Source organism: Monodelphis domestica, chromosome 5 (assembly GCF_027887165.1).
Source record: "Monodelphis domestica isolate mMonDom1 chromosome 5, mMonDom1.pri, whole genome shotgun sequence".
NCBI lineage: Eukaryota > Metazoa > Chordata > Mammalia > Didelphimorphia > Didelphidae > Monodelphis > Monodelphis domestica.
Genome location: NC_077231.1, coordinates 18,266,362 through 18,294,068, shown reverse-complemented (window position 1 = coordinate 18,294,068; position 27,707 = coordinate 18,266,362). Strand labels below are relative to the sequence as shown.

Here is a 27,707-nt window from a genome sequence, read left to right as displayed (position 1 = left end):
TAAGTGACTTGCCCAGGGTCACACAACTAGGAAGTGTCTGCGGCCAGATTTGAGCCCAGGACCTCCCATCTCTGGGCCTGGCTCTCAATCCATTGAGTCCCTCAGCTGCCCCACCCACCCACCCACCAATTTCCTTTTAAAAATTTGACTTGGTTTAGCCTAGACTGGCAAGTCCATTCAAATCTGCAGATATAAGAAGATTGTTGTAGTTCAGTTGTTTCAACCATGTCTGACTCTTCATGACGCCATCTGAGTTTGTCTTGGCAAAGATACTGGAATTGTTTGCCATTTCTTTCTTTAGCTCATATTACAGATGAGGAAACTGAGGGCAAACAATTAAAAGACTTGCCCAGTGTCACCTAGCTAGGAAATGTCTGAAGCTAGATTTGAACTCAGGAAGTAAAGAAAGCTATCCACTGTATAATCGAGCTGCCCTAACTAGGAGATAGTGAAGAAATTAAAAGGAAATAAGAATAAAATAAATGAATTAATCTAATTTGATCCAAGAATGAATAAGGGAAGGGGTCATCAAACATGCTTTTTTCCCTACATCTTATCTACTTCCAAAAGTTTCCAACTACTTTTCTTTCTGGGTTCTTCCTAGCTAAACAAGCCCTGAGTGAAATTGAGGTCAAGAAAATTTCTATTACATCCCTATTTCTCTTCCTCATTTCTTTCCAGACTTTTTCTACCATGCCCCAGAAACCTCTTCACACTGGAAACTTACTTCACCTCTGGTTTTCAGACTGGAAGGACCCTCTGCCCTGCGGCCTTTCCCCTTTGATTGGTTGGTTCTTCCCAGAATCTCCATTTGAAGGAGGAGGTCCAAGCCAGCCTTGTTTTCATTCCTCTGCAGGCTGCACTCCAGACTCTCCCTGGCCCCATGAAGGGTACCTTCATTCCCCCCTCCCAATTCTCTTTTACAAGTTGTGTCCTACCATGAGAAGATGAGCCCATTGAGGTCAGAGACTGACCTTTTGCTTTGTATTTCTATACTTAGCCCTTAATTCAGTGCCTGGAAAAGAGTAAGTAATAAATGCTTTTGGACTAAACTTGGTGACTATTGCATGGTCCCACAGGTTGAACCCAAAATCTTGGTAATGAAGCTTTAGTTATATTTTAATTTTACTTAAGAGATTTTATTGACATTTTGGTTTTCTATCACTTTGATTTCCCCATAGACATCCTTTAGAATGTTTTTTTAAAAGAAAAAACAAAAACAAAACAAAACAGCAAAATTAATACACAGAATAAAATTGGGATATACCACATTCCACAAACGGACACCCCCCCCCAACTTTGCAAAGGAAAAAGGAGGGGGAGGTATCTGGTAACAAAGCTTTATTTGAGATCATAGGTACACAACATCAGACCATAAACATATATACACACATACACACATATTAATACACATGTGTGCATATGTTTTATATACACATATATTTATACACATACACACACACACACAAGAAGCTCTTGCTTTCTATATTAGAATCAATACTGTGTATTGGTTCCAAGGCAGAAGAGTGGTAAGGGCTAGCCAATGGGGGGTCAAGTGACTTGCCCAAGGTCACACAACTAGAAAGTGTTTGAGACCAGATTTGAACCCAGAAAATCTCATCTCTGGGCCTGGCTCTCAGGCCACCTAGCTGCCCACCAGATTCAATACTTTAAAAGTTTTGCTCAGAGGGCACCGGTCTCTGCTGGGATTAAAAGTAGATAACTCTCTGGCTGACCTCAACCATGGACTTGAACCTTGTCAACTCCTACTGGTGGAAGTCATGATTTTTAAGATTACTGGCAATGGTTTTGGATTCCCTGAAGTCAGGAGATATCATGCTTAAAAGAAAGCATTCCTTTCCTGCCTGAAAAAATCCATGAAGTAGAAGAGAAAACGTTTTTTCCTAGTACGCTCATTCCCACAAATGTTTATTTAATAGTAAACTTGAAGATATTATTGCCTGGGGATGAGGTTCTACTGGTTCATCATATAACTGAAATCTTTGCTATTCAATTAGTAGATTAATGAAGGGTCTTCGAGGGAGTACTGAGAATTTGGATTATAGAACTTGGGATAGAAAAGGGGGCAATGTTAAAGTGTCCCCCAAATAATGTTTCTTTGCTAAAAGGATTGCTTAAAGTTGATGTTGGTGTTTTTTAACGGAAAGAGGGGCAAAGGTACAAAATTATTTAATCGAGGCAAGTCAAGGGTAAAAATAGCTTTGAAATGGTCTCAAATATTTATGCCCCTCCCATTTCCTCTAACTTCCCCCTTCCCCAACCCCATTCCCATTTGATTCTAGCTGACTTAAATTCCCATAGTGCTTCTCAAGTCTCTACTGAGAAAGATAATCAGCTTTTGTGTCCCCTGCTGATGAACTTGGCCAGGATGCTGACACAGCCATCTCCTGTTATTGTAATTAGATACTGAACTAACAGATTTTTCAGGCTCCAAACACTTTGATGTATTTTGACTAAGCTAAAGAACATAAGGACAATCCCAAGGAAAGAGATTTGGAATGTGTTTATACACCACTCTAGTCACAACCTCCGACCCCAACTATTTCTCACCACTAAATCTAACAGCTTAAAAGGGCAACAAAGAGCAAGAACCCATTTAGACCTGCCATAATGAGCATTTCCTGAAATAAGATTCCTCTATGAATGACAAGGCGATAAGAAAAGGGTTTTCTAACATCCTTGTCTCTAATATAATGTGTTCAATAATGCTCCAATTTTAAAGTTTCTTCCTTCCTCAGATCAGAAGTGGCCCATGCTCTTCCCTTCTTTTCTTACCTTTCTAGAGTCCCTGTATTAAAAAAAAAACACTTTAGCTTCCTTGGCAAATCTTGCTCCTTATCATGAGTATACCCAGGTCCATCTCTTCATTATTCCACATGTTTGTGGGAACAAGAAGAAGAGGTCTTGAGCTCTAGAAAGGACAGGCACCTTAAGACCAGGTGTGACTCAATGCTTTAAAATGGGAAGGCAACCTCACTATTGGCAACTGGGCAAAAAAGAGTTTTGAATGGTTTTGAGTGAAAGGTAGTTGGAATTGTTGCTTGGGTGAGTCAGTACCTATCCCAGGATGGACATGACAAGGCTTGGACAAGTCTTTGTGAGCTGAAGAGGATTTGAGGTCTTGAAATTTTTTTTTTTTTGGTTACTAGTGATTAGAAGCAAGAGAAAAAAAACAAGGTGGGCTTGAGGATGGGGCATTTTGTCAGAAGACAGAGAGTGGAAGTTGTTTGGACAGTACAGAATCAAGCTGGGCTATAATAATGTTTATTCAGCAATTCTGAAAACTGTTTCATAAAGCTTACATATCAAACTCCCATGAGAGGATAACTAATTTGTTTGGTTTTTTAATTCATACCTTCTGTCTTAGAATGGATCAGTACCAGTTCCAGGGCAGAAAAGTGGTAAGTAAGGGTTGGGTAATTGGGGTTAAATGATTTGCCCAGGGTCACACAGCGAGGAAGTGTCTGAGGCCATATTTGAACCCAGAACCTCCTTTTTCTGGGTCTGACTCTCTATCCACTGAGCTTGCTGCCCCAAGGATAACTTCTCTCTTCTCCCTTTCCCTCTCTTCCTTCCTCTCTTCCTTCCTTCCTTCCTTCCTTCCTTCCTTCCTTCCTTCCTTCCTTCCTTCCTTCCTTCCTTCCTTCCTTCCTTCCCTTCCAATTACATGATGTAATAAATTTCAACAAGTTTTCTGAAGTTATGTAATCTAAATTGTCTCCCTCCCTCCTTTCCTTCCCACTGCTGGACCTGATAAGCAATTCAGTCTGGGTCATACATGTAAGGGATGTCATTTTAAGTGAAGTTACTGAAACCTTTTTTAAGTTTTATGTAACCTGTGTGTCATTCAGAATTTTGTTTTGGTGTGGGAAATAAATACCTGTTCCATACTTGTGGTACTTTGAGTACCTTTCTACTTCCCCCTTTTTGGGAGACCCTACATAAGCCAAAATCTAAGCTACATATAATTTCCCTCCAAGGTAGAAGTCTTTTTTTTTAATAAGTCAAAGGATATAAGAAAAGAATCGAACATAATCTAGACTCTGTGCATAGCTTGAGAGTAGAGGAGCCCCTTATTAGGGAAGAAATGGGCTCAGTGCCCAGGGCTGCTCAATTCCCCAAGAAGCTTTGAAAAATAAGATGAAAGGAGAATCAAAGAATGTTAAATTTGGAGATGTTCAGAAACCATCTACCCTGACCTCTTCATTTTATTCAGGCAGGTCCAAGAAACCAAGTAATTTGCCCAACTTTACACCCCTAAATACTAGAGAACTAAGATAGATATATGTAATGAGAGGTGGTTTTGGCTCCAAAGGTAGGGCTTTTGCTCCTAAACTATATACCCACCAGTGTAAAAATGTGAATAGCAACCTTATTGTCTCTAGTATAGTAAGTGTGGCTAATTCTTCCCAAGGCCTAAACTAGTCACCCAGTCAAATATATTCAGTAAGTAATAACTTACTTGTAGATTCGGAAAGACTCCCTAGTTTCAAACAATTTCTGCCTAGCCACCTTTTGAGACATTCCAACGAGCTTCAAAAAACAATACTTTTAAAACCCCTTTTATTATTTTCTCAACAACTATTCCAATATCTTGCCCAGTATTGTATAGTAAATCCTAGTGCTAAAATAATTGCTTTACCCATGAGATCATGAGTACATGTCCCTAGATGCAGGAGTCATCCCATTCCAACTCTTCTTTACCACCAGATTGCCCCTTAGCCCTTCTATTCTTCTCCTTTTCTTCAGTATTTCCCCATCTGCCAACTGCTTCCCTATTGTTTACAACATGCCCACTTTTCATCTACCCTAAAGAATCCAGCTCCTACACAGCATCATTTTTGACATCTTTGGTATACTCCTGGACGAGGCAGTAAGATCATTTTTAGAGACATTTTCTAGTGACTTCTATCCACCAGCTCCTTCCATCCTTACCTTCCTCAAAACCTTTGGCTTTTTGGAATGGCATGGTGGGGTGACATTATGTAGGTTAAATATATAAATATATATAATATGTAAATATAAAACTCTAACACACAAGTCAGCCATAATGTTGTCTAAGAGAGGAAGTGGGAAAAAAATACCACCCCACTCCAAAACTCTTTAAGAGGAACTTAACCCAGTGGTAGAGAGTGGAAGGAGGGGGGAGGGAGGGAGAAGAAGGACAAAGATTCCACCATTGACTGGCAATGGGCCAGTCTCTCTCTCTCTCTTTATAGCAATTACAAGGAAGAGGCAGCTTCTCCATTTTATGATCTACTGAAAAAGAAAAAAAATTCTGTTACCTTTGGCTTGTGCCACAAATCTATTATCATATTTGTTTCTTGGAGCTACCCTATGAGAGAGGTACAGCAGATGTCATCATCCCAGTTGAATAAAAGAAAAAATGGAAAATTTATGGGGCCTTAGTCACATACAAGTTAGCACAAGATAAAGGCTAATCAGTCACTTGATAAGAGCAATGGAAAGAGCCTGGAGAATCTGTCTGATCTAAGGATTCTCAATTTAGGGTCTGTGAAGTTGGTTTTTAAAAAACATTATGATTACTCTATTTTGAAAAATCACTGGTTCCCTTTCTATTTCTATTTTGTTGATTGCAGTTAAAAATTTTAGAAGGGGCCCATAAGCTTCATCAGACAGATGAGGGTGCAGGACACAAAGAAGGTTAAGAACTTCAGATCGAATCCAAGTCCCTAATTTTAGAAAGGAGGAAGTTGATGTCTGTAAGCAAAGTGATTTTCCTAAGGTCATATTCTGACTGAGTCTGGCTTGGAGCCAAAGTCTCCTGACTCTCTTACCAGTTCTTTTCCCATTCTGCTTCCTACAAACTTTAGGTCCACCTGGAAAAAGCTGTTTAGTGAAACATTGGCTAACCTTGGTTTAATATTTATCCTACAGTTATAAATAGCTACAAAACTTTACTATTTCCCTAGCAAAGGGACACAAAATCATTGAGTCCAAAGGAGGAATGGATAGTGTAAAACAAATAAACAAACCCCATTACTCTGCTATTACTCAGTAAAAAAATGAATCACTAGTTCCAGGTTGAATGACTTTTTTTCTTTTTTAAACCCTTAACTTCTGTATTAGAATCAATATTGATTCTAAGGGAGAGAATGGTAAGGTCTAGGCAATGGGTATAAAGTGACTTGCCTAGGGTCACACAGCTAGGAAGTATCTGATGTCACATTTGAACCCAGGACCTCCCATCTTTCTGTCTGGCTCTCTATCCACTGAATCATTTTCAAAATGACATTTCAAATTAGGGGTAAAAAAAAAATAGGAGATCAATTTGCCCTCCCTAGCGTGCAAATCCACAATTATATAGAGCCTCCTTCCATAATCTTTTTTTGAGAGTGGACTGATTTGGAAGGAGCAGTGTTCCATAAAGCGCTTCCTCCTACCACCAATATCTATGGTCTACTTCTAGGAGACCAAGTCTGGTACTAGTCAGAGGAGACACAGAACTGGTACAGTGAATAAGCTTAGAGTCAGGGGCAACTGGGTTCAAATACTGCTTCTGGGGTCTTGATTGAGTCATTGAATACTCAATGCCAAAGACACTCTGCAAGTCTATAAACTTCAGAGTAATCGCTGAATTGCACTGGTAGAAGTGATTTTATTGCTGGGAACTCTATACACTTATAAAGTCTCAAATCAAACTCTTCCAAATGAAAAATGAAAAATAATAACATCACTAGAAAGGAAGTTGGGCTCATCATACTCTGTCCCTTTTCTAAGTGCTTCTTCAGCATTTCTGGAGATCTCTTACCTTTCTCATAACAAATCAGACAAGATGGGTGTTGAAGGGGACCCCAGCAGTCACTTGGTTCAACCAGAGCAGGCACAATTTTTCTGTTGTACATTTACTCTATAGAAAAAGTCCTTAACCTTTTTTTTTTTTACTTTCAAAGACTCTCTTCTCAGAAGAATGTCTTGAAATAACAGAAACGCTTAATTTCAGTGGGAAGTTAATGAAATCAAAACTTAATCCCAGTAGCCTAGCCTTTTCTGCTCTTCTGCCTTGGAACAAATACCCTGGATTATTTTAAAATATTGGGGCCCAGGGAACTAGGATTCCTAGCATGCCCCAGGGATCTCTCCTTTCTATTTCCTGGTATGGGATTGGTCTTGAATGGACCAATCCTGTGCTGGGGAGGGACCATGCTCCCTACTTCCTGGTGTGGGATTGGTCTTGAATTGGACCAATCCCATGCTAGGGAGGGGCCACACTCCCCTACTTCCGGGCGCAGGATTGGTCTATATAAGGGCCAATCCCGCAACTCGGAGGGAATTTTGAATCTGAGGAGATTCAGAACATGTTGTGTGGGGGAGAGGGTTAGTTAATTTCAGCTAGGGAACTCTGGTGGACATTTTTTCCTTTTAATAAAGTTTTTAAAAGATCAAAGAGATAGTTTTCTTTCACCTCTTTCAATACACAAGATTGATTCTAAGCCAGAAGATAAGGTTAAAAAAAAAAAAGGTAGAGGAGGCTACAGCTCAGTGGATTAAGAACCAGGTTTAGAGATGGGTGCTCTTAGCTTCAAATATGGCCTCAGGCACTTCCTAGCTGTGTGACACCCCCCCAACCCCCCCAGTTCCCCCACCCCCAGCAAATCACTTAGTCCTAATTGCCTAGCCCTTACTGCTCTTACTCCTTACCATGGTCTACTTCTATGAGAACAGGTCTGGTACTAGTCAGAGGAGACACAGGTCTGGTACAGTGAATAGGCTTGGAGTCAGGACTGCTCTTACTCCTTACCTTACTCCTACCAACACTTACTATTGATTCTGAGACAGAAGACAAAGGTTAAAAAAAAAAAAGATCTAAAAGTAGCCAAGGAGGAAAAGAAGCAATACACCAGAAGTAAACAGTCAAGGCCATGAGATGGAAAACACACAGTTTCATGGCTCTTTCTTGCTAGATTGACATTGCAGGATCTGGGGGCTCTTTCCCACTCATCCCCAAAGCTGAGACTCCTCAAAGGCTGAGTCCCTACCAATAAAACCTTAACATGGAGCTCAATCCATCCTACTAGAGATGCCAGAAGTTGTTCTTGGTGCTGGGACAAAAGAAGGACTTTCCTCAAAGAATTTGTATGCTATCTGCGGGAACAACACAAATACACATAAGGAGGAACAAAATACACACCAAGTAATTTGGGCGGAAGAGCAGATCACTAGCTAGTCTCAGGGAAGTTCTCGTGTAAGAGGGGCCTTTGAGCTGAGCTCTGAAGTAGACTAAAGATTCTAACAGGTAAAGGTAAAGAGAGGACCTTCAAAGCCTGGAGGAAAGCCTGTCCAAAGGGCACAACAATAGGATATGGAATGCCACATATGAGAACACAGCAAAGCTAGATTGTAGAATACCTGAGAGTAAAATATATGGAATAAATCAAAATAGGCAGATGGAAATCAGGTTGTAAAAGGCTTCACATACCAAACAGAGCTGAGCTACATTCTTTTTCAGTCACATAAATTTCCTGGGGCATCAACTCCTCATAAATAGTCTATGGGCTTCTTGTCTTGAGCCACTGGGCTTTTTTCCTCTTTCTCTTTTTTAAAAGCTTCATTATCTGAATTTTCTCTCCCTCTTTTTTTAAGCTTCATTATTCGAATTAATTTATTTTTAAATAAAGTTTTCTTGATATCTTCTGTTTTCTTATGTAGTTATAGTTATCCCAAATATTCCTTTATCTTTCCCTCCCAGAGAACCTTCTCTTATAAAAGTAATTTGAGAGAGAGGGGGGAAAAAAGCATAACCAATTGATACATTGGGGGGAAATCTCAAAATAAGTGCAATGTGGACTATGGACCTCTACAAAGAAATGGGTTGGGGGTATAGTCTCATATCTCTTAATTCAATTCAATTCCTATTTGATGTTTATAATTTTGCTATCATTTTATCAAACACCACAAAGTAATTCTCTTGGCAATTTGATTGTTAAAGCATTAAAAGCATAAATTAATTTTTGCAGTACTATCATTTTTATTATATTGGCATGGCCTAGCCATAAGCACTAAATATTCTACCACTTATGTTGTTCTTTATTTCTTTAAGGATTCCTTTGTAACTGAATCTATACAAGTTTTTGGTGCATTTGGTAGGTTGATCCCCAGATATTTTATGAAATTTAGAGTTTTTATGGAATGAGATTTTCTTTTTTATTATTGTTTCTTGTGCTTTGTTATTATTATATAGAAGTCAAAACACTGCTTTTTGAAGATTTTTTTTAGCCTAAAACTTTGCTGAAGCTACTGTCTCAATTAGTATCCTTGTTAAATCCCTAGAATTTCCCAATTATCATATCACCAGCAAATAGGGAGTTTATCTCCCTGCCTGTCTTTATGTCTTTAATTTCTTTCTCTTGTCTTACTGCTGTTGTTAGCATTTCTAGAACTATATCAAATAAGTGAGGAGAGTTGGCATCCTTGCTTCATTCCAGGTATGAATTTTTTATTTAATGGAAAAGGTTCTAGTGTTTGTTTCCCTACTGCATATAATGCTTGCTTCTGATTTTAGATCAAAGCTTTATATAATACTTTAAAGGGTCCTAGTATGCCTATACTTTGTTGGGTTTTTAGCATAAAAGAGTATTATACTTTGTCAAAGGCCTTTTCTGCATCTACTGAGATGGTTTTTAAATAAAATTAAGTATGTAGTTTGATTTTCCTAAGGTCTACCCATTCTTGGATTCCTAGTATCAATCCCATATGATCATAATGAATGATTTTCTGGATTCTCTATAGTTTTCTAGTCCTCACTGCCCATTCTTTGACTTAAGGATACTGTAAAGCCTTGCCTTTCTGGGCTGTTGAACCTAGTTAGCCCTCCTGAGTTAGAAATCAGAAATACTCCATCCTAAATTACCTGCTTCTTCATCTCTTACTGTCTCTCTATCCCAGTATTGAATTGTATTTCATTTTATTTTTGTCTCCATATACTCCAGGACATAAAAGTGAACTTTCTGGGAGTTGTTTTCAAGGGAAAGAATTCTTGATCTGGAACATGGATTCTTTTATGTAATATATAAAGGAGGATCAAAAATAATTCTACCCAAATCCAATGAGATGATTTGCAAGCTTCCTCAGTCTTTTAGCAAGCCAGGCATTAAAGAGATTTGCAAAAATGGGTAAAATGATGTAAAAATGATCTTCTAATTTTTTTGCTTGGAAAATATAATTACCTTTCATAAAAATTATTTATGTTAACATGATGGTTTTATGATTGTTACTTTAAATGAGTTTTTAAAAAACTTATTAGCTTTCATTTCTGATATACTAAATATTGATGGGGTTAATTCATAAACAAAACCTCTTTGGGGTTGGTTTCAATAATGTTTTAAGAGTTAAAGGGATCTTGAAATAAAAAGTTTGAGAAGTCCTGTTGTAAGCCAATTTGGCATACTCCGTCTTCTGTCTCTCTTCTCTACCCTATACACTCAATTTGGTCTTTGCATATTATACACATGAGGAAAAAAGCTAAGACAATTTCTTAGAGTCTATGGCAAAGAATATCTGTAATATGTGAATACCAAGATTAAAAAGGATTATCTTACAGAATTCTCCTTTAGTTGCAGCCCTTCTCCATTGGGAAGAGAGGACCTTCGCTTTGCAGATGAATTTTTGTTTGGAGTTGAAGTAATGACTCCTGGTTTCTTCTTCACTGATAGCACCTCACAACTGGCCTGATCTTCATTGTGTGTGCTCTTTCCTGCATTGATCACTCTGGAAAAGAAAAGAAAAGAAGCCAGTTGGACAAATTGTTTTACTAGAAGTTCACAGCCCCCTCTAAATCAAACACTTAATGGGATGCTAAGCTATTAAAATACTTTCTGCCAGAGAAGGGAAATAAAAATCCTGCAAGGTATTTTTGTATCCTGGAGTGAGAAAGAAAACCCCAAGGTTTTCTTCATGGTACCATATAAATTAGAGGTTTGATGTTCCTGGAACCTACTAAGAGACATATTGGAGACACTTAAAGAGATGGGGTCAAGAGTCCCAATTCATTCTGTTACAAACTGGGGAGAGAAGTAATTACACTTCTAAGGTTAACTTGGTACCTGAGATTTTCCCCCCCAGTTGCTTGAGGATAGATAGATTGGCTCAGAGAATTCTCTCTACTCCAAGTGATTAAAGATGAGACCACCATGAATTCTACCTCATCAGTGAATTATAACCTACTTTTCAGACCTAAGGGAAATGCATAACCATATATATATTATCACTGATATGCTGGGCATCACACATAAGACTAAATAAAATTGACTTTTACTCCTTCCAAAGTATGCCTCCTTCACCATCATCTGGGGTGATGCTTTACATTTTGCAAGTACTTAAGGTGGTGGTGGTGGTGGTGGTGGTGGTGGTGGTGGTGGGAGAGTTCCAGCTTGGCAACTCATCACGGAAATGATTCCCTATCCTTCAGTTGTCTCATGCGGAGGACAGCAACCATAGGTCGATCAATTTATTTTCTAGAATCAGCTTGGATTGAGATAATATGGTGACACCAACAGTTAGGGGAAAAGTACCCCCCTTCCTCAACAGTAATGGGTACAGGGATAGATGTAGGATTCATGCAAAGACAAGGAAAGGTTTTGTGTGGTTTGGAGGGTTATTTGCATAGGAGGAATCAGTGGAAAACCAATTTAATGGCCCAGATATTAACAGACTTTCATCTGTAAATAATGTATAGTGTAATAATAACAGTTTCCAAACAATGACTATTCTTATGAGCATTACTTTATTTCAAATAAGTATTAAATATATAATTTTAAATTCGATAATATTAAATTCAACATACGTCTCTTAAGTACAAAGGGATATTTAGAGAGAACATGGTTTTGTGAGAAGTGTGACAGGTGAGGGTTTTTGGTTGGAAAATCCTAAAATTCTTTGCTAGTATAAACTTGCTACCTAGGATCTGAAAAGCAGTGTTACACTAGGCAAAATCTTTATAGCTCTAAATCACTAAAGTCTCGTAGATATAAGATGGGCAGGTAAGGGTTGATAAGTAGTAAAATCAGGTATATTGGGAAATGTGTGGCTGGATCAAATGAGGATTCACTGAGGAGGGAAGTCTTCAGTGGAGGACCCAAAGGTTCTCAGCTTGGTCTGTTACTATTAAAATCATTTGATCAATGACTTGGATAAATATAGATGGTATCTTCATCAAATTGGCCAATCATAGAAAACTGGGAAGGTTTGCTAACCCACTGGATGACAGTCACAAAATAAAACAATCTTTACAGATTAGAACAATGGACTAAAATGAATAAGTGAACTACAATAAGGATAAATATAAAGTCTTATAGTCATGCTAAACACAATAACTTCACAAGTATAAGATGACAGAGGCAAGAACTAGTCAACATCTGAAGAAGATATGCTACAAGAGACTTATGAATAAATAATGTAAGTGAGTACCTAGGAGGCACAGTAGATAGAGTCTGGAGTCAAGAAGACCCAAGTTCAAAACTGGCCTGAAACACTTAATAGTTGTGTGACCCTGGATAAATCACTTAACTTTTGTCTGCCTCAGCAGACCCACATTAAAGGGTTGTTGTGAGGATCAAATGAGGATATTATGTAATATAATATATGAGATATATAATATTGTTTTCTATATGCACATATATGTCACTTTGCAAATCTGACAAAGATGGCAAAAATATGCTATACGGTTATGGAAAATAAAAAAAAACTAAGGCAGCCCTGAGCTGCATTAAGAGAGGCAAAGCATCCAGGATTAGGGAAGTGGCCTGCCTGTAATGTGCCCTTGTCAGATCTCATCTGGAATATTTTGGTCTGGAAGCTCATAAAACACACTGCAAGATGATGACAAAATATATTATACCATATACCACAATAAGCTCCAAGCCCATATATGAACTAAATATAAGGAAACATCTTAATGAAACATGAGGAGAAAGGAAAGTGATTTCTTCCATTATGATCAGGAGAAGAGTTCTGGACCAAACGAGGGATAATCATAAAACATAAAATGGACAATTTTGATTATAGAAAATTGCCAAGATTTTACATAAACAAAACTAAAGACATTAAAACCAGAAGGGAAACCGTTGCTGGGGGAAAAACTTTAGCACCAAATTCCTCGGATAAAGGTATGATATCTAAGACATATTGAGAACTGATATAAATAAGGACAATAAAGATGAACAAATATTTTCATAGTCTAAGAACAGAAAAAAGATTGTATATGATAGACTGAATCTCTATCACCTATAGTTTTAAAAAGTAAATGCTAAGGACTTCCGGTTAAGATGGCGGCTTAGAGAAAGCTGAAGTTCAGATCTCCGGAAAACCCTTCCCGACCGATCTCAAACTAGAAGCTCCTAAGGCGCCGAAATTCAAAACGATCAACAGCACAGACCCTGGGAACCCTCCTCCTGGACCTGGACCCGGTTCAAAAGGTACGGCTCCCCTTAAAAGCCAGAACCCGAGATCCCTCGGACCTCAGGGGTAGGAGCGCAGAGTCCAAGGCTCCCGGAAGCGGCAGCCGCGCCGGGCTCAGAGAGCAGGGTCTGAGGAACAACAACCCTCAGGGTCTTCTACCCAAGTCCCAGTCCGGGTGAAAGTTACTGCCTGGGGCTTCCGCTGCAGAGAGCCGGTAGGTCCGGGTGAAAGTTACTGCCTGGGGCTTCCGCTGCAGAGAGCCTGTCGGTCTGGTTGAAAGTTACTGCCTGGGGCCTCCGCTGCAAAGAGCTGGTCGGTCCGGGTGAAAGTTACTGCCTGGGGCCTCCGCTGCAGAGAGCTGGTCAAAACAACAGCAACCCTCAGGGCGGGCAAGACAGCCTCACGGGCTGGATCCTGCTATCCAAGTCTCAGTGAAAGTCTGTGCTCTTGGAGCTTGGGGAAGCGGCAGCCCATCCCCCCGCAGGCCAACGAAACAGCCTCACGGCCAGGGATTCTGAAGGCAACTTCCGGAAATCGAGCCAGGGGGAGAGTGTGGCCTCGTGGTCCGACCCTTCCATTCCAGTTCCAGTGAGGCATATTCAGTTTAACCCAGGGAAAGTCATAGAACCATCTGCCCAGGACTAAAGCCTCTGATCACCAGACAAAGACAAGAAAAGCCAATCCTCCACGTTCAGAGATGACAAACTCCACAGAAGCACAGAAGCCCCAAAATACCAAGAAAAATAAGAAGAAAGGGGCGACTCTGGACACATTCTATGGAGCCAAAATACAAAATACAGAGCAGATAGAAGAAGATATACAAGAAAATTCTCCAAAATCTTCCAAAGGAAATAGAAACTCTCCACAAACCCATGAAGAATTTGAATCAGAAAGGACCAAAAAGATGGAAGCCCTCTGGGAGGAAAAGTGGGAAATGATGCAAAAGAAATTCACGCATCTACAAAACCAGTTTGACCAAACTGTAAAAGAAAACCAGGCTTTAAAGCAAGAACTAATAAAGCAAAGCCAAAACACCAAGAAATTAGAAGAGAACATAAAATATCTCACCGACAAGGTGATAGATCTGGAAAACAGGGGGAGAAGAGAAAATTTAAGAATAATTGGACTCCCAGAAAAGCCAGAAATAAACACCAAACTGGACATGGTGATACAAGATATAATCAAAGAAAATTGCCCAGAGATTCTAGAACAAGGGGGCAATACAGCCACTGACAGAGCTCACAGAACACCTTCTACACTAAACCCCCAAAAGACAACTCCCAGGAATGTAATTGCCAAATTCCAAAGCTATCAAACAAAAGAAAAAATCCTACAGGAAGCCAGAAAAAGACAATTTAGATATAAAGGAATGCCAATCAGGGTCACACAAGACCTTGCAAGTTCTACGCTGAATGATCGTAAGGCATGGAACATGATCTTCAGAAAGGCAAGAGAGCTGGGTCTCCAACCAAGAATCAGCTACCCAGCAAAACTGACTATATACTTCCAAGGGAAAGTATGGGCATTCAACAAAATTGAAGACTTCCAACTTTTTGCAAAGAAAAGACCAGAGCTCTGTGGAAAGTTTGATACCGAAAATCAAAGAGCAAGGAATACCTGAAAAGGTAAATATTAAGGAAAGGGGAAAAATGTTATCTTCTTTTACTCAAACTCTCTTCTATAAGGACTACATTTATATCAACCTATGTATACTAATATGTGGGGAAAATGTAATGTATAAATAGGGGGTAAAGAAAGACCAAATAGAATAATGGTTCTCACACAAAGATTCACAGGGGAAGGGGAGGGGAAGAAAACTCCTATAAGAAGGAGAGGAAGAGAGGGGGGGGGGGGTTTACTTAAACCTCAATCTCAGGGAAATCAACTCTGAGAGGGAAAAACATCCAGATCCATTGGGATCTTGAATTCTATCTTACCCAACAAGGGTAAGGAGAAGGGAAAACCAAGGGGGGGAGGGGGAGAGGGAGAACAAAAAGGGAGGGAAAGAGAGGGGGGAGGGGGAGGGAACAAAAAGGGAGGGACTAAAAAGGGAAACATCAAGGGAGGGGACAAGGGGGGCTGATTCAAAGTAAATCACTGGACTAAAAGGTAGAGCCGAAGAAGAAAAGGTTAGAATTAGGGAAGGCAATCAAAATGCCAGGGAGTCCACAAATGACAATCATAACTTTGAACGTGAATGGGATGAACTCACCCATAAAACGTAGACGAATAGCAGAATGGATTAGAATCCAAAACCCTACCATATGTTGTCTTCAAGAAACACACATGAGGCGGGTTGACACCCACAAGGTCAGAATTAAAGGATGGAGTAAGACCTTCTGGGCCTCAACTGATAGAAAGAAGGCAGGAGTGGTAATCATGATATCTGATAAAGCCAATGCAAAAATAGACCTGATCAAAAGGGATAGGGAAGGTAATTATATTTTGTTAAAAGGGACTCTAGACAATGAGGAAATATCATTAATCAACATGTATGCACCAAATAATATAGCACCCAAATTTCTAATGGAGAAACTAGGAGAATTGAAGGAAGAAATAGACAATAAAACCATACTAGTGGGAGACTTAAGCCAACCATTATCAAATTTAGATAAATCGAATCAAAAAATAAATAAGAAAGAGGTAAAAGAAGTGAATGAAATCTTAGAAAAATTAGAATTAATAGACATATGGAGAAAAATAAATAGGGATAAAAAGGAATACACCTTCTTCTCAGCCCCACATGGCACATTCACAAAAATTGACCATACATTAGGTCACAGAAACATAGCACACAAATGCAAAAAAGCAGAAATAATGAATGCAGCCTTCTCAGATCACAAGGCAATAAAAATAATGATTAGTAATGGTACATGGAAAACCAAATCTAAAACCAATTGGAAATTAAACAATATGATACTCCAAAACCGTTTAGCTAAAGAAGAAATCATAGAAACAATTAATAATTTCATCAAGGAAAATGACAATGGCGAAACATCCTTTCAAACCTTTTGGGATGCAGCCAAAGCGGTAATCAGAGGCAAATTCATATCCCTGAAAGCTCATATTAACAAACAAGGGAGAGCAGAGATCAATCAATTGGAAATGCAATTGAAAAAACTCGAAAGCGATCAAATTAAAAACCCCCAGCAGAAAACCAAATTAGAAATCCTAAAAATTAAGGGAGAAATTAATAAAATCGAAAGTGATAGAACTATTGATTTAATAAATAAGACAAGAAGCTGGTACTTTGAAAAAACAAACAAAATAGACAAAGTACTGGTCAATCTAATTAAAAAAAGGAAGGAAGAAAAGCAAATTCACAGCATTAAAGATGAAAAGGGGGACAGCACCTCCAATGAGGAGGAAATTAAGGCAATCATTAGAAATTACTTTGCCCAATTATATGGCAATAAATACACCAATTTAGGAGAAATGGATGAATATATACAAAAATACAAACTGCCTAGACTAACAGAAGAGGAAATAGAATTCTTAAATAATCCCATATCAGAAATTGAAATCCATCAAGCCATCAAAGAACTTCCTAAGAAAAAATCCCCAGGGCCTGATGGATTCACCTGTGAATTCTATCAAACATTCAGAGAACAGTTAACCCCAATACTATACAAACTATTTGACATAATAAGCAAAGAGGGAGTTCTACCAAACTCCTTTTACGACACAAACATGGTACTGATTCCAAAACCAGGCAGGTCAAAAACAGAGAAAGAAAACTATAGACCAATCTCCCTAATGAATATAGATGCAAAAATTTTAAATAGGATACTAGCAAAAAGACTCCAGCAAGTGATCAGAAGGATCATTCACCATGATCAAGTAGGATTCATACCAGGGATGCAGGGCTGGTTCAACATTAGGAAAACCATCCACATAATTGACCACATCAACAAGCAAACTAGCAAGAACCACATGATTATCTCAATAGATGCAGAAAAAGCCTTTGATAAAATACAACACCCATTCCTATTAAAAACACTAGAAAGCATAGGAATAGAAGGGTCATTCCTAAAAATAATAAACAGTATATATCTAAAACCAACAGCTAATATCATCTGCAATGGGGATAAACTAGATGCATTCCCAATAAGATCAGGAGTGAAACAAGGATGCCCATTATCACCTCTACTATTTGACATTGTACTAGAAACACTAGCAGTAGCAATTAGAGAAGATAAAGAAATTGAAGGTATCAGAATAGGCAAGGAGGAGACCAAGTTATCACTCTTTGCGGATGACATGATGGTCTACTTAAAGAATCCTAGAGATTCAACCAAAAAGCTAATTGAAATAATCAACAACTTTAGCAAAGTTGCAGGATACAAAATAAACCCACATAAATCATCAGCTTTTCTATATATCTCCAACACAGCTCAGCAGCAAGAACTAGAAAGAGAAATCCCATTCAAAATCACCTTAGACAAAATAAAATACCTAGGAATCTATCTCCCAAGACAAACACAGGAACTATATGAACACAACTACAAAACACTCGCCACACAACTAAAACTAGACTTGAACAATTGGAAAAACATTAACTGCTCATGGATAGGACGAGCCAATATAATAAAAATGACCATCCTACCCAAACTTATTTATCTATTTAGTGCCATACCCATTGAACTACCAAAATACTTCTTCACTGATTTAGAAAAAACCATAACAAAGTTCATTTGGAAGAACAAAAGATCAAGGATATCCAGGGAAATAATGAAAAAAAACACATATGATGGGGGCCTTGCAGTCCCAGACCTCAAACTATATTACAAAGCAGCAGTCATCAAAACAATTTGGTACTGGCTAAGAAACAGAAAGGAAGATCAGTGGAATAGACTGGGGGAAAACGACCTCAGCAAGACAGTATACGATAAACCCAAAGATCCCAGCTTTTGGGACAAAAATCCACTATTCGATAAAAACTGCTGGGAAAATTGGAAGACAGTGTGGGAGAGACTAGGAATAGATCAACACCTCACACCCTACACCAAGATAAATTCAAAATGGGTGAGTGACTTAAACATAAAGAAGGAAACCATAAGTAAATTGGGTAAACACAGAATAGTATACATGTCAGACCTTTGGGAGGGGAAAGGCTTTAAAACCAAGCAAGATATAGAAAGAATCACAAAATGTAAAATAAATAATTTTGACTACATCAAACTAAAAAGCTTTTGTACAAACAAAACCAATATAACTAAAATCAGAAGGGAAACAACAAATTGGGAAAAAATCTTCATAGAAACCTCTGACAAAGGTTTAATTACTCATATTTATAATGAGCTAAATCAATTGTACAAAAAATCAAGCCATTCTCCAATTGATAAATGGGCAAGGGAAATGGATAGGCAGTTCTCAGATAAAGAAATCAAAACTATTAACAAGCACATGAAGAAGTGTTCTACATCTCTTATAATCAGAGAGATGCAAATCAAAACAACTCTGAGGTATCACCTCACACCTAGCAGATTGGCTAACATAACAGCAAAGGAAAGTAATGAATGCTGGAGGGGATGTGGCAAAGTAGGGACATTAATTCATTGCTGGTGGAGTTGTGAACTGATCCAACCATTCTGGAGGGCAATTTGGAACTATGCCCAAAGGGCGACAAAAGAATATCTACCCTTTGACCCAGCCATAGCACTGCTGGGTCTGTACCCCAAAGAGATAATGGACACAAAGGCTTGTACAAAAATATTCATAGCTGCGCTCTTTGTGGTGGCCCAAAACTGGAAAACGAGGGGATGCCCATCAATTGGGGAATGGCTGAACAAACTGTGGTATATGTTGGTGATGGAATACTATTGTGCTCAAAGGAATAATAAAGTGGAGAAGTTCCATGGAGACTGGAACAACCTCCAGGAAGTGATGCAGAGCGAGAGGAGCAGAACCAGGAGAACATTGTACACAGAGACTAATACACTGTGGTATAATCGAACGTAATGGACTTCTCCATTAGGGGCGGTGTAATGTCCCTGAACAACTTTCAGGGATCCAGGAGAAAAAAAACACCATTCATAAGCAAAGGATAAACTATGGGAGTGGAAACACCGAGAAAAAGCAACTGCCTGAATACAGAGGTTGAGGGGACATGACAGAGGATAGACTTTAAATGAACACTCTAATGCAAATACTATCAACAAAGCAATGGGTTCAAATCAAGAAAACATCTAATGCCCAGTGGACTTACGCGTCGGCTATGGGGGGTGGGGGGGAGGAAAAGAAAATGATCTATGTCTTTAACGAATAATGCTTGGAAATGATCAAATAAAATATATTTAAAAAAAAAAAAAAAGTAAATGCTAAATTTAATTATAGAAAATCTTAATTAAATTAAATTTAAATACATAATTAAATTAATAATAATAATATTAATAATGCATTAATAAGGATAAGAGCCATTCCCAAATATGAAAGATTATGAATAGCTTTAAAAAAAAGAAATGAAAGTTATCAAATTATATTTAAAATGCTCCAATTCATGAATAACAAACTGAAACAACTCTGAGGTTCTGCCTCACTCAACAGACTGGCAAAAAAGAAGTTCTGGAGGAATTGTGGAAGGGACAGGTACACTAATTCATAGCTGATGAAGCAGTGATTTAGGTCCAATCATTCTGGGAACCAATTTAGAATTATACCCCAAAGTCAATGAATTATTCATGCCTTTTAAACATAGCTATGATACCATTATTAGGCATATTATATAAAGAGATGAAAGAAAAGATGGAAAATATTCCTATGAACAAAAATATTTACAACCCTTTTTGTTGCAGTAGAAGTCTGGAAATAAAGTAGATATCCCTCAATTGGGGGGTGGCTAAACAAACTATGGAGTATGAATGTAATATGATGTTTTATCAAAAGAAATAACAAAAGGTAAGGATTCAGGAAAGCTTGGGGAGGTTTGGTGAGTGAATGAAGCAAAATGGAAATAATCCATATAATGTCTATATTAATAAAGAGGAAATTATCTTTGAAAGACTTCAGGACCTTCATCAATGCAGTGATCAATAGATTTAAAAAGGTTGGTGATAAAGCATGCTTCCCACCTCTTGGTAGAGAAGTAGTACATTATAGGTACAGGATAAAATGTACATTTTTATACATAACCAATGGATTGGTATATTTTGTAATTATTACTATACTTATCTGTTATGAGAGAGCTTTTATTTGGTTGGATATGGGAGGGTTGGATCAGGATAGTAATAACAATAAGAAAAAAAATCAATGAAACATTAAAGAAATCCATAGTAGAAAGAAAAAAAGTTAATAAAAGGGCACATAGGAAAATTTTGCTACTAATTTAATTTAATTTTACTTAAAGTTTAATGAAATTCAATTTAATACTTTTAAAAACTATATGTAATGGAGATTGAGTCTTTTTCTATTCTAGGAATACTGAAATATTTGTTCATATTTGTTGTAATTTGTTGATTTAAAAATTAAAAAATAATTTAATAAAGATTGAATGTTGGTAAGCCAGCATGTCCAGAGGAGGGCAATAATGAGAGTAAAAGGTCTTGAGTTCCTGCCATAATGGGAATCAGTTGAAAAAACCTGGAACCTGTAATGTAGAGAATAAAGGAATCAGGATAAAACATGAGTCTATCTTCAAGTGTTCAAAGAAGTTTTTGCGTAGTCCCAGATAGTAGGACTTGGAGCACTAAGGAAATCAATTGCCAAAAAGATTTTGATTTGATATAATGAAAAACATTTTTATGGCCAGAACTCTTCCAAAGTGGAAGGGGCTACCTAAGCCTCCTTTCCCTTCACAGAGCTCTTAAAGCAAAGGCTCAATGAGCACTTTTAAGGAGGCTGTTCAGGTACACACTGGAGGAGATGACTTCTGAGTTCTCTTCCAGCTACAAACATCTCCTGGTTCATGCTTGCCCCACTAACTCAACAACTCCTTCAGTGTTCAATTAAATTTAGTTCTCAATTAAATAAAAAAGCAAGGCTCCCTGGTAAAGGGAGGCAGCATGGCACCCCATAATCACATTAGACTTCCAAGTTATCTGGAATCCCTGGGGTATGCTATGAACTAGCTGGGGGACCCTGAGCAAGTCATCCCTTCTCTGGGATTGGGTTTGTTCATCTAGAAAATGAAATGTCTTCTAGATCTACTACCTGAAAAGTACCACATATTAAAGTCAATCAATAAACATGCATTAAATGCCTGCTCTGTACAGTAAGCAAAAAGGGGCAAAAGATATCCCCAACCTCAAGGAACTTAGAGTCTAATGGGTCTCCCCCCCTTAATGGGTCTTTAAAAAGCATGTCCACTCTAGCGAGCCCCTACAAGCTAGGATATATGAACATAATATAATAGTACTGCACTCTCAAACAAAAATATCAAAGATTTAGAGAAGCATGATGGGAAGGATGTGAACTAATTCTTGGAGAGAAGTAATCAGAACCAGGTTAATCATCTGTATAATGAGTACAATAATGGGGGGCAGCTAGGTGGCTTAATGATTAGAGAGCTGGACCTGGAGATGTGAGGTCCATCACTCAAGTCTGCCCTCAGCCACTCCCTAGCTGTGTGACTCTGGGTAAGTCACTTTACCCCAACTGCCTGGTCTTTACCACTTATCTGCCTTGGAAGCAATACCTAGTATTGATTCTAAGATGGAAGGGAAGGGTTTAAAAACAAAAAGCAATGGAGTTTGAAGGAAGGAAAACTCCACCAAACTAAACCCTATTATAATCATAATGACTAATTTGGCCCTGAAAGAAGAGAATCAATCAACAAACATTAATTAGGTATGTTGACACAAAGTCTCAAGTCTGTTCTCTGGGAGCTCACATTTGATGGGGGGAACCAGCATATATACATATAAGGAGACAATATACAATACAAAAGAAATCCAAGGCAATTTTAGGTAGGGGAAAGAAGCAGAAATAAGAACATATTGAGGAGGATCAGGAAAGGTTTAGTTTAGGTAGTACTTCCATCAAGCTTTGAAGAAAGCTAGAAAGTCTAGGAAGCAGAGGGGAAGTAGGAGGTTGCTGGATGGTTCAGTGGAGCCTAGTCATTGAAGATCTGAGTTCAAATAGGTCCTCATATACTTTTTTACTAGCTGGAAGACCCTGGGCTAGGTACTTAACTGTTATCTGCCTCAGTTTCCTCAATTACAAAAGGAGGATAATAGAGAACTCAACTCCTAGGGCTGTTATAATGAGATATTCATAAAGCTTTTAGCAAAGTGTCTGGCACATAGTAGGCACCTAATAAATAAATGCCCGTTTCCTTTATTTCTCCCTCCTTCCTTTCATTCTTCTTTCATCCTTCCTCTCTTTTCTACCTCCATCTTTCCTTTCTTTATTCTTCTTCTGCCTCATTCCTTCCTTCCTGCCAGGCATAGGGGGCAGCCTGTGGAAAAGGATGCAGAGAGGAGGTGGGATGTCCAGTGTGGAAGATAGGAAGTGAGCCAGTTTGCTGGTGGTAAAAGGGAATAATGTGTGATAAACCTGAGAAGTGGGATGGGGCTATATTGCAAAGAGGCTGTTCGCCAGGTCTGAGCATTCCACTTATTGAGATGCCTGAGAAGGGGTCTCTGAATGGCGTGGACTGAACTTCCCTCACCCATTCCCCATTTCTGCTGTAAGCAAGCATTCTTTATTTCTTTCATCTGTTTATACCTCCCGATTTCGTTTCAGATAAAATGATGGCCAGTCATAAGCTCTGTGATTCATGGCTATTCTTGAGTACTGAAGGATTTCCATGGAAGAAACTGGGGAAGAATCCGGAATGGCAACAACTAAGCAAGGGGGCTGGGAGGTTGAGGAGCGTTAGACCTGAGGCTAAACTTTAAAATAATTAATTCTGTGTCCCCTTGAAACAGTACCTCAGCTCAGAAATGTACTTTTATACCAAGAAGGTGATAAACGACGCCCAGCGATGCTCTCAACGGCAAACATTCTGAACCATTATGGGGCAGGTGAACAGGAAGTATTTTGTTTCAGTTTCTACCTATGTGCAAGGCATGTGTTAGGTGCTGAGGATATAGAAATGAAATGAAAAACACGAATCTCCCCCTCCGGAAAAAAATGCAGCTTCTATACGTGTGTGCAATATTGTCACTTGGTTGATGTGATGCTTAATTTTGCTGACCTGGTTTTTACCCATCTTCCTTTTTTATTCTTTATCTAAATAAAGGATGGCTCACTGAATATGGAAAAGGTGAGGGATGCATTTAGAAAGGAAATAAAATGAATTATTAAACACAAAAGATAACAGATGACTTGGTGTTGGAGTTGGAGTTAGGAGCCTTAGACACATCCAGACTTGTGTGACCCTGGGTAAGTCACTGAACCTGTTCTGCTTCAGGTACCTCAATTGTAAAATGGGGGTCACAATAGCACCTACTTCCCCAATGTTGTTGTGAGGAGCAAATGAGATAATATGTGTAAAGTGCTTAGCACATTGTAGGCATTTAAAAAATGCTTATTCCTGGGGTATGTAGGTGGCTTGGCAGATAGAGAGCCAATCCTAGAGTCCTGGGTTCAAATTTGATCTCAGACACTTTCTAGGTGTTGGACCTTGGACAAGTCACTCACCCCTCATTGCTTAGCCCTTAATGCTCTTCTGCCTTGGAACTGATATTTAGTATTGATTCTAAGATGTTACGTTAAGGGGTTTAAAATAAATAAATAAAAACAAATGCTTATTTCCTTCCCTCCATCCCCAATAAAATTAAACCAAAAAAGAACAGAGACTCTTGGGATTGTAATCCTTACTCTTTTTATTTTTATATTACACTTATATAAAAGGTGTCATATATTATATAACATTATGTGTGTGTGTGTGTGTGTGTGTGTGTGTGTGTGTGTGTAAAATCATTATTCTAATCCAAATAATGACTAAAGATTAACTTAAAAACAACCCAAAGAATCCTGTGTCACCAGCTGTCTCAATAGCCTCTGCAGGACAAGGTCTGGGAGAATAAAGAAGATTGTGTGTATTCAATGAGAAACTAAACAGCACAGGAAATCTCAGATTATAGGATACATTCTAGAATCCTCTCAAAGCAGACCAGCCTGTATGGCGAGGCAAGGCTCTTCTCAGTTCTACCTGGGAACAATGGCCTGCCTTTTTCTCCCAAAGTCCTTTGAGAATAACAACTGAAAAAGTGACGCTGCCTGGGGAGAAAACTTCCAGTGCAACCGTTTTAAGGGAATTGATTTTGGCCTCAGAAGGGAAAGAGCAAAGACCAGTCTCTCTCCAGCTAGAAGCACAAAGCCTTGCACATAATAAGTACTTAAAAGCTTGCTGAACTGAATTTACTTACAGGTCATCTACCTGGAATTGGGAAAATTCATCTCCATGAGTTCAAATCCAGGCTCAGATACTTATTAGCTGTGTGATCCTGAGCAAGTCACAAGCCACCCGTTTGCCTCAGTTTCCTTATTTACAAAATGAGCTGATGGCAAACCACTCCAGGATCTCTGCCAAGAAAACCCCAAATGTGACCACAAAGAGTCAGACACAACTGACAAACGACCAAATAACATCTAATCTTACTCCCTTTATTTTATAGGTAAGAAAATGGCAGAAAGAAATTCAGTGAGTGGCCTGAGATTACACAGTCAATAAAGAGCAAAACCAAGCTCTGAATCCAGATCCTGACACCAAAAGCAAAATGCACTGCCTCTTCTAGGTCCTTCCTCCTCCTCAAAGAGGAGGGTGCAAAGGCTAGTCATTCGAATCAGATCACGTTGTTTGATACATCTTTGTCACACACAAGCCTTCTTGCTGGCAAGAAGAATACCCCAATGACTGCAGCTTCAACCCTGGGCGACAACTGTGGCTAAACTCAGCATGGCCATCCATGTAATTCCTGTCCTGTCATTAATCAAGGCTGGTTTGGAGGGGGACCTTGATCAAACCATTCAAGGAGCCAAATGGGCTAGTACACTTAGGTAGGAGGCAAATGGCACCATGTCCATCAAGCCCTTCTTTGAAATAAGCGACCTCTCAAACAAAATAAAAACATGTTAATCTCGTTGTTTTGCTTTAACACTCATCTTTCAAGCTCAGCTCTCAGGTGCTCCAGTCCATAAGTCTTTCTTCATTCCCCAACCTAGTAGTGTTTTCCTCTTCCTCAAATTACTTTCAACTTCATATCCCTCCAAACTCTTTGAGGGCCAGAAATGGTATTTCTTTTTATATTCCCAGATCCTTTGGGGCAGGAGGAGGGGGGGATATCTGTGATTATACTGATGTGCCAAATGCTTTCCAACAATTCAGAAATTTCCAGTGTTATCAAGAGTTGGGAGTGGAGAGGGGATAAGAGGACACATGAAAAGGATAAGTTATTTGCCTGTGATCACATAGCTAGTATGTTTCACAAACAGGACTTGCCCAAAGATTTCTGGATTGTAAGGCCAGTTCTCTAACCACTAAGCCATCTTGATTTTCACGTGCCTTGCACATACAGCAATATATATTAAGAAATATATGTTGGGTTAAAAAATTAGTTTGATTTTCTTTTAACTTCAATAGCTGGTAACATTTCTTTTTCATCCATACCACTCAAATGGGGGGGGGGGAATAAACAGATTCCACTAAATTTGATTTGCTTTACTCTACCCCAACAATATTCCTTTGCCAAAAAGGCAAATTCTTTCCTTCACCTGATGTAAGAGAAACAAATCCTTTAGATACTCTTTCTCCCCAACAACAGGGCACCATGGTGTAAGATTCAACAGCTCATTTATCTCAAACCACATTTTTAGAAAACTTTCTGTAGCATATGGGATGGTTCCTTAGTTAACATCTGGACCCCTACTCTCACCTGCTGTTTACAAGGATTCCTTATGCTTTCACATCAATTACAGTTAGTGCCACAGTGGGACACATGAATAGGCAGGAGACTCCAAGCCAAGAATTTCAAACTCTACAGTAGCTATAATGTTCACATTTCCAACAATATGAAAAAACTCACACTGAAAAAAAATAAATAAAAATCAATTTAGAATGAGAGGGAAAAATTCAATTGTTGGTAGTCAGTCACGAGGTATTACATTTTTAATTCACTGAAAACATTAAGAACATTTCATTTGAAATTAAAAAGAAAAGGAATGACAAACTCATTGATTAGGGAATGGTTAAGCAAATTGATGTACATAAACGTCACAGATTTTACTATGAACATGATGAATGTAGAGAAACACGAACTGATTTACATGAATTGATGCAAAGTGAGGCAGAGCCAGGAAAACCACATATACAAGTGATGATGATGACGTAAAAGCAAAGAATGACCACCACATAGGAGATTTGTCATTTCATTGATGTTCAATCTTGTTTTTCTTTGTATGAGGAAATGTTTCTTTTATTTGTTTTGTAAAATTTGGAGTAACAAAACAAATGACCGCCACAAAATAATTAAATGTTGTGAAATTAAAAAGAATAATAAGTTCCAGGCTATCTGATGGCATAAAAGACCCTATTCGCAAGAAGTTGGGGCCCTTCAGGCTTGGCTGACATCTTAGGGCTCCATTTGCCCCATTAGGCCTTGCTGACTGAACTAATTTCCATAAAGAGAAGGAAAACTAATCTAATTCAGTGGAGCGGGGTATCTTGATTGAGTAGGTTCTATTTGTTAGGGCTAAGTAAATAACCTACAAGTGTTTCTTTCCAACACTGAGGGCTTATTCAATCCTTAACTCACATTTTAAAAAATCTATTTAGAATAAGAAGGAGAAATTCATGATCTAGAACCAATCTCATCTACCTGAGTAAAGACTCTGTCATAGCAAGATGAAGACAAATTTCTATAGCCTACAGAAATTTATAACAGTGCAAACCAGCAAATTTGGGAAGCCAAGATTCCAGTCGTTGCCTTCTAAGTAAGTAGCTATGTGACCTTGGGCAAGTCACTTCATATTTGTTGTTTTTCAGCCATGGTTGACTCCAAGTGACCCCATTTGGGGTTTTCATGGCAGAGATACAGAGGTGGTTGGCCATTTGACAGGTGAGGAAACTGAGGCAAGCAGGGTTAAGTAATTTTCCTAGGGTTGCACAGCTATTAAGTATATGGGGTCATATTTGAAATCAGGAAGATTAGTTTTCATTTCTCCAGGCTTAGCATTCAAACCACTGAAACACCTTTCTTTGGTTCTTCCTTTGGTTCTCAATTTCCTCACCTACAAAATGAGTTATTGTTGTTTGTCCTTCATTTTCCCAAAGGACCAGTGACATCATACAGTAATGTCTTGACTTGCTCATAAACTGGGTTTAAGTG

General features: G+C 38.6%; 1 protein-coding gene across 2 annotated transcripts in view; it reads right to left on the bottom strand.

Annotated features, from left to right (window-relative positions):
- PPM1H (protein phosphatase, Mg2+/Mn2+ dependent 1H) overlaps positions 1 to 27,707 on the bottom strand; it is a 345,181-nt gene that overhangs the window by 205,756 nt on the left and 111,718 nt on the right. For both annotated transcript variants that reach the window (XM_056797680.1, XM_016425600.2), the window contains exon 2: positions 10,581 to 10,749. In XM_056797680.1, the coding sequence (XP_056653658.1) occupies positions 10,581 to 10,749 (169 nt within the window). The remainder of the gene's footprint in view (positions 1 to 10,580; positions 10,750 to 27,707) is intronic.